Source organism: Ptychodera flava, chromosome 17, assembly GCF_041260155.1.
Source record: "Ptychodera flava strain L36383 chromosome 17, AS_Pfla_20210202, whole genome shotgun sequence".
Lineage (NCBI taxonomy): Eukaryota > Metazoa > Hemichordata > Enteropneusta > Ptychoderidae > Ptychodera > Ptychodera flava.
The window spans coordinates 10,926,695-10,932,916 of record NC_091944.1 but is presented as its reverse complement, the minus strand read 5'-3'; the positions used below and the strand labels follow the sequence as shown (position 1 = coordinate 10,932,916).

Below are 6,222 nucleotides of genomic sequence, written 5' to 3'. Positions count from 1 at the left end.
AGTTCAACTCTCGACCGTCTGACTGCTTTATTATTACCGACAAGTCCTTATCTCCTCTCCAACTTGTGTATACACCACTGTAATTGCTCCGAAAACATTGCCAACTTGCTAATCCGCTGTCCGTATCAGCGGATTAATTGATTGAGTCAACACCACAGCCGTCCTTATTTTAATGCGTGTAGGACGGCTGTTGTGTTGACTCAATCGCTTAATCCGCTGATACGGACAGCGGATTAGCAAGTTGGCAATGTTTTCGGAGCAATTACAGTGATGTATACACAAGTTGGAGAGGAGATAAGGACTTGTCGGTAATAATAAAGCAATCAGACGGTGGAGAGTTGAACTCTTTATTTGAAATATCACAGTCAAAATTAATAAAATTAAGTAAGGTAAACCGTTGCACAAAAAACACCTTCCTCCCCACCCCAGGGGACTTTCCCCTGTGTCCTGTGCCATGTCTTGACTCATCGGGATTTAATTTCCCATCATTCAATTTTGTCCATGACGCGGCGCAACCGTTTGCTGTCAGTCTAACGTGTCACTTAATTATGCAAAACAGGTGCACCGAGGGAGAATGAGCAATGGGATAAAAACGCAAATGGGACGGTTTGTCGAGACCAGTCTCAACTCAAGCTTGCAGAGTGCCTTAATCGAAGAGTCTGAATTGTGCTGTGGGAAGTTGAAGCCTTGAGGCAAACAATGGTTCGAATCGCTGCAATTTGTTTAATTGTAACCATGATACTCTCGAGTGTCTACGCAATCAAAGGGAGAGATCACAAGCGGGAAGAAAGTCTATCACTTTACGATACCTTATCAGGAAATGACAAGGACATTACCCGTAAGTGCAACTTTTTTGAGATTTTTTTTTCCTGAAACGAGTTTTATTGGAAAAAGGCAATTTGCCGACATGTTTCTGTTTTCAGCGCTGATAGAGCAATATGTTACAACATTTCACTTGTTTCTGTGTCGTCGCTTACAGGAAACGAGTTTTATTTCTCGCTTTGAAGAGTGACTTGTAGGTCCCGGTGCTTTGTTATAGGTTCGGTAATAATTGCATGGAAATATATCGAGAGCAAAATGGGCAAATTCTTAAGTTCACAATTAAACTTTTCACTGAATTATAGCAAAAAGTATTTTTGTCCCTTTCTCAGCACTAGTGAATATTGCCTATGTCACAACTACTTTCACTAACCGCAAAAATGGCGATGTGAAAAGTTTCGTGTTCCATGTTTTGTGAAGAATCTGTTAACACAAATTATTCGCTGGCGATACTGAGAAAACAAGCGAACAGATATCAGTAACTCTTATATCGGACATGTCGTGTGGCAGATCTTAAAATATCAAAAGCGTTGATCTATATTAATGTTCTTTTGCGGTCTCAAAGGGATTTTTTTTTCTTCTTTTCTAATTGACCTTATCGCTGAATGTCTCATATGGTTACATATTAAAATTACGTTACGTGATAAAAATTTCAGCGCAATTATCAGTATACATTTCTAAATTAAATTATTAGTCCATCATCCAATGGGCGTTAGCCCAATTACAGGATGAGGTACGCATAACCCACTATCCCCCCAATGGAGCAATAAGGAGTAAAGTGCCTTGCTCAAGGGCACAACACCGTGCTAGAGTTGTGAACTCACCGTCCTCTGACAGTGAGTCCATTACTCTGGACCTACCGGGTCTTTAACCGGGTCTTGAACCCACCATCCTCTGATAGTGAGTCCGTCACTTGTTCGGTCGATTTCGTGTAGAATGAAGTTCATGATGTTGAGTCTGAGTCAGGAAAGCTTGCCGAAGTACGGGAACTTGATCCAAAAATTCGTACAGCGTTATGTAAGTGAGGCGTTTCACTGTGACAATGTAAAGCTGTCGTATGCCGGATACAATTTTCTGAAAATAAAAAAACTAAATCATCCTGAAGTATAGCTATATATTTCACACTAAGGAATTTAATTTTCTTTTCCTAAAACGCCATTGAATTTTGATATCAGTTAAAATGGTGAGATATTTCTTATTGTACATTACTTGTGAAAGATCATGTTTCTATTGGCTCTCCAGGGTAGATCCCTGAGGAACCTAATGAAGTGTTCCCATACTTGTTTGATCGATTCTTTCTGTGAAAAATTTTCACAGACTCCTACTAGTACCTCTGAAGTAAACGATGCTCACTGAACAGCACAGCCATGTAAAGTATCAGTCACATTATAGGGACTTCAGATCGATTTAATCTCATGGTGTAACTCATTAAAGTACCAGGTTTGTTTCTGGGAAACAAGCCAACATGTAACTTCTCACTGTGCCTTCCATTGGTGTGTTCCAATGACGAATGGACTGTAACAGGTTGATAATTTTGCCTCCTAACTGCAGATAAAGAAGATAGGGCATTGAAGTCACCTGAGGAAAGGGATGCTAAAGACCAAGGCGCTCTTATGAGAAGTCTGTGGGAGCTGCTGAGACGTTAGTTTGTGTTAAGTTGTTTGTGGCGTGTGTGTACAAACAGTATATGTAGCCTATACAGTGCTGAAGAGCATGTCGGAAAGTGGGGCTAAAACCTTGTCGATACTATTTTGCGTTCTCGTTTGTCACGCGTAATTAAATATGGGGTCAAAATGTCAAAAGCGATTTATTAATCGTATGTATGTATGTATGTATGTATGTATGTATGTATGTATGTATGTATGTAAGTTCGTACGTGTGTAAGCGTGTATGCTAGTAAATTCGCTCGCATGCATTAGTTTTTTTATTTGTTTTGCGACCAATTTACTCTTGATCAAGATATTCGTCGAACATAACACAAATGCACGCGTAGGAACTAAATGAAAGTTTTGAAGAAGGAAATGAAAGTGTACAAGTCTTTACGAAATTTCTCTGAAATTTGCACTTCGTAGCATTTGGTTTGAAACGACATGACTGTAAAGCAAATTAGTAGAAATGTTCCTTGCCCGCCCTTTGGTCATAATGGTAGGAACATGCATTGCTCGTTTCATTGATTATTAATCATCAGTATTTCACTATTTCTCTTCTCTTCTCTTTCCGATTCTCAGAGCTTAATGAAGATAACAACATGTCCGAGACCATCCCTGTCTCAACTTTGAAGTAAGATAACATTTACATAGTAATATGATATCATAATGTATGAAGCTTGAATGAATAGATGTAATTTTTAAGAAACTCACTTTAACTAAAGACTTACTGATAGAAAATAAGGAATAGCAATATCTATGCATATATCAAACTACATATTTTATTTATGAAAATGCCCCGTGTGTGAATATATGTTGCATTTGACTGGAAACTTACTTTTTTCTCAGCACCAAAATTTGCACGGTGACCCCCTATTTTTATTCCTGATTTTGAAAGAGAATGATTGAAAGATTCCTTGAGGAAAGTTAGAGCAAAAGTTTAAGTCTTTCACTTTCGAGGTGCATATTACCTTAAACACATTTAACTTTTTTATTAACAATATATGTAGTGTCACAAATATGATGCGACCATCTTTTATATGTAGCTTCAAATTAAATTAAATCATTCAAATATGCCACTAAATATATAAATTAGCAATTAGCTGAAATGAACCAGCTAAATTTCTTCTATTCTCTCATCATATTCTTGTATCATAACTTTATGAAGCAAGTATAACTGCCTTTTTCCTTCAGTATTTTATGCTTAATTATGAATATTAATCGAAAATGTCCATTTTGAATGACCCGATATTAAAATACAAATGTCTGTCACTTTTCTTTTAATATTTTACCATTAAACATACCCCTTTCATAAACTTTGCTACAGGCTAGTACCTCTACTGGAAAGATAATTCCCTTCTTTTGAACTTTTTCAGGAAAAGGTCTGTGGACTCCTGAAGCATATTCGACGTTGCAGTTCAATAACTAATTTAATGGAATCATTAAGTTATACCATTAAAATATATAAATTAGCAATAAGCAGAAATGAAACGGCTAAAATTCTTCACTGCTGTCATATTTTTCTATCATAACTTTATGTAGCAATTATAATTGCCTTTGTTCTACAGCTTTATTATGCTAAATTATGAGTGTTCATCGAATACGTCAATTTTCAGTGACCTGCTATTGAAATTGAAATGTTTGTAACTTTCTTTTAACATTTTATCATCAATAAATATACAACTCTAATCAACTTTGGTCAAGTCCTTTGAATAGGTTGTCTCCAAATGCAATATATATATATATATATATATATATATATATATATATATATATATATATATATATATATATATATATATATATATATATTGTAACGGATTATCTGAATTTAGGCCCCAAATGCCAACCTTTAGAGGACTAAAAGTTTCCTCTAGTCAATGGTAGCGTAACCGTGGCAATGGCGAGCATAGATGGCGATGGACCGGACCGTCACAAACCGTAGTTCGATATATGGACCGTGTGCACGACGGAACGCGCACTGAGATTTGGCTGGTAGTACAATCACACGGCCGACGGGCGTGCTCGAGCAACCCGCTCACTGAAATAGCACGACTAGTTTAACAACCAAGACAATAATACCTCATCGAGGCTAACACGAGATGTTCGCAAAAATCGTGGAACAGGTTTAAATCGAAATAAAAGGGAAACAAGGTTAGGCAAAAGTTCAGCTCAGAACAGCTTTGAACACGATGTGGCACTGCACGACAGCAGGTCTAGAAGTCCGTAAAAGTCAGGGGGTGTCGGGATATTACAAGTTTTCCCATGTGATCTAAGTCCCGCCCTGATATGGAGCCGACAGATCTTATTGTGATCTCAAATACAGGGTTTCCGAACCTGAGATTCAGGAAAAAAGTTGCACTTTCTGAGCCGGCGGAGCAAGAGCAATGTAACAGGTTACTGACCCTGAAGTTCCGCAACTATATATATATATATATATATATATATATATATATATATATATATATATATATATATATATATATATATATATATATATAATATATATATATATATATATATTCGAAAAGCAGAACTTATAAATAATAACACAAATTAATTCAATTACAAAGTAAAAATATATATTACTTAAATTTTCATGCATCCAGCAATCTCCAGACAAAACTAAAAGAATTCATAACTCTACACTCTCATCTATATGGTTGGGACGTACCATTCTATTTTAGATATCGCTTGCTTATTTTAGAGTGACTTGACAATGAGAAATCAAAGTCCTGGTTCTTGTCTTTTATAGATCAAATAAACTTTGAATGAGAATGGAATGACTTTTTACTGTCAATTATTTCCTGTTAAAATTTGTTAAAGCAATGATTCGAAAAACTCATATATTTAGCAATCTCATTTCAAATTGGAAATGTGAACAAAGCATACAATATCTTTTACCATAGCAGTACACTATATTTTTTGCATAAAAACAGACTCATACTGAGCTTGTAGCTGCCACAAAATTTTCTAGAGTTTATGTTGCATTTTACGTTTTAAGAGTTTCTAACAATCTCTCATAAACTTCCTTATGTTTGCGTAGCTAAGTGTCGGCGAGTTGTCAATATGGTGTCTTATCAAGTTCTTTGGTACACAATTACTCGGTTCATATTCAGTACAAGAGCTGCCTCTGGGTATTGCCTAAAATTGCGGTACTATCGGTCACCGAAGACGTTGAATCTACGGTCTGTGAATCACTTCTATACCTCACTCTTAAAAAGTTGTTAGAGCGTCAATTGGGCCAGGGGCAAAACCAAACCAGTCCAAGGTTTACAGTTCCTTCAGACATGGCCTAAAATTTCGATACTGTTTGTCGCCGTTCACAAATACATGTCGACTTGGAACTGGCATCTCAGACCAAACCTGGATTATGCCCGTAAAGGGACGGTTGAGGGCTAACCTGGTAACTACAGAGAAGAACACTAAAACAAAATGGTTTAAGGAAAAGTAGTGGGGACAAGTATGTAAGTTCATTAGGTATGTTTTGTTAGTATTTTCAGAGAGTAATATAAAATCATATTGATATTCTAATAATGAACTACGGCTGATATCAATAAAATAAATTGATTACGGCATTAACATATCCTAAAAATCACTAAGTATATCAGACTAGATTGGACGCAGTCTATTGCATGTGCAGACGTACGTGGTACAACTTAATATGTTATCGACAGAACTTATGGCAAGACATTGTAAGTGTGCAGTGGTGGTATTTGCACAAGGTCTTGTGTATTCTACGGCCATCCATGCAGGA

General features: G+C 36.5%; 1 protein-coding gene across 1 annotated transcript; it reads left to right on the top strand.

Moving 5' to 3' along the window:
• Positions 1 to 602: 602 nt before the first annotated feature.
• On the top strand, positions 603 to 4,154 carry LOC139115391 (uncharacterized). Its single transcript, XM_070677468.1, has 4 exons — positions 603 to 838; positions 2,371 to 2,460; positions 3,048 to 3,099; positions 3,842 to 4,154. The coding sequence occupies exons 1-4, from the start codon at positions 700 to 702 to the stop codon at positions 3,861 to 3,863; spliced, it is 303 nt and encodes a 100-aa protein (XP_070533569.1). The 5' UTR covers positions 603 to 699; the 3' UTR covers positions 3,864 to 4,154.
• Positions 4,155 to 6,222: the final 2,068 nt, after the last annotated feature.

Coding starts and splice junctions, on each gene's coding strand:
- LOC139115391 (XM_070677468.1), top strand. CDS start 700: ATGGTTCGAATCGCTGCAATTTGTTTAATTGTAACCATGATACTCTCG. Junction 839..2,370: donor AAATGACAAGGACATTACCC/GTAAGTGCAACT, acceptor TCCTAACTGCAG/ATAAAGAAGATAGGGCATTG. Junction 2,461..3,047: donor TCTGTGGGAGCTGCTGAGAC/GTTAGTTTGTGT, acceptor TCCGATTCTCAG/AGCTTAATGAAGATAACAAC.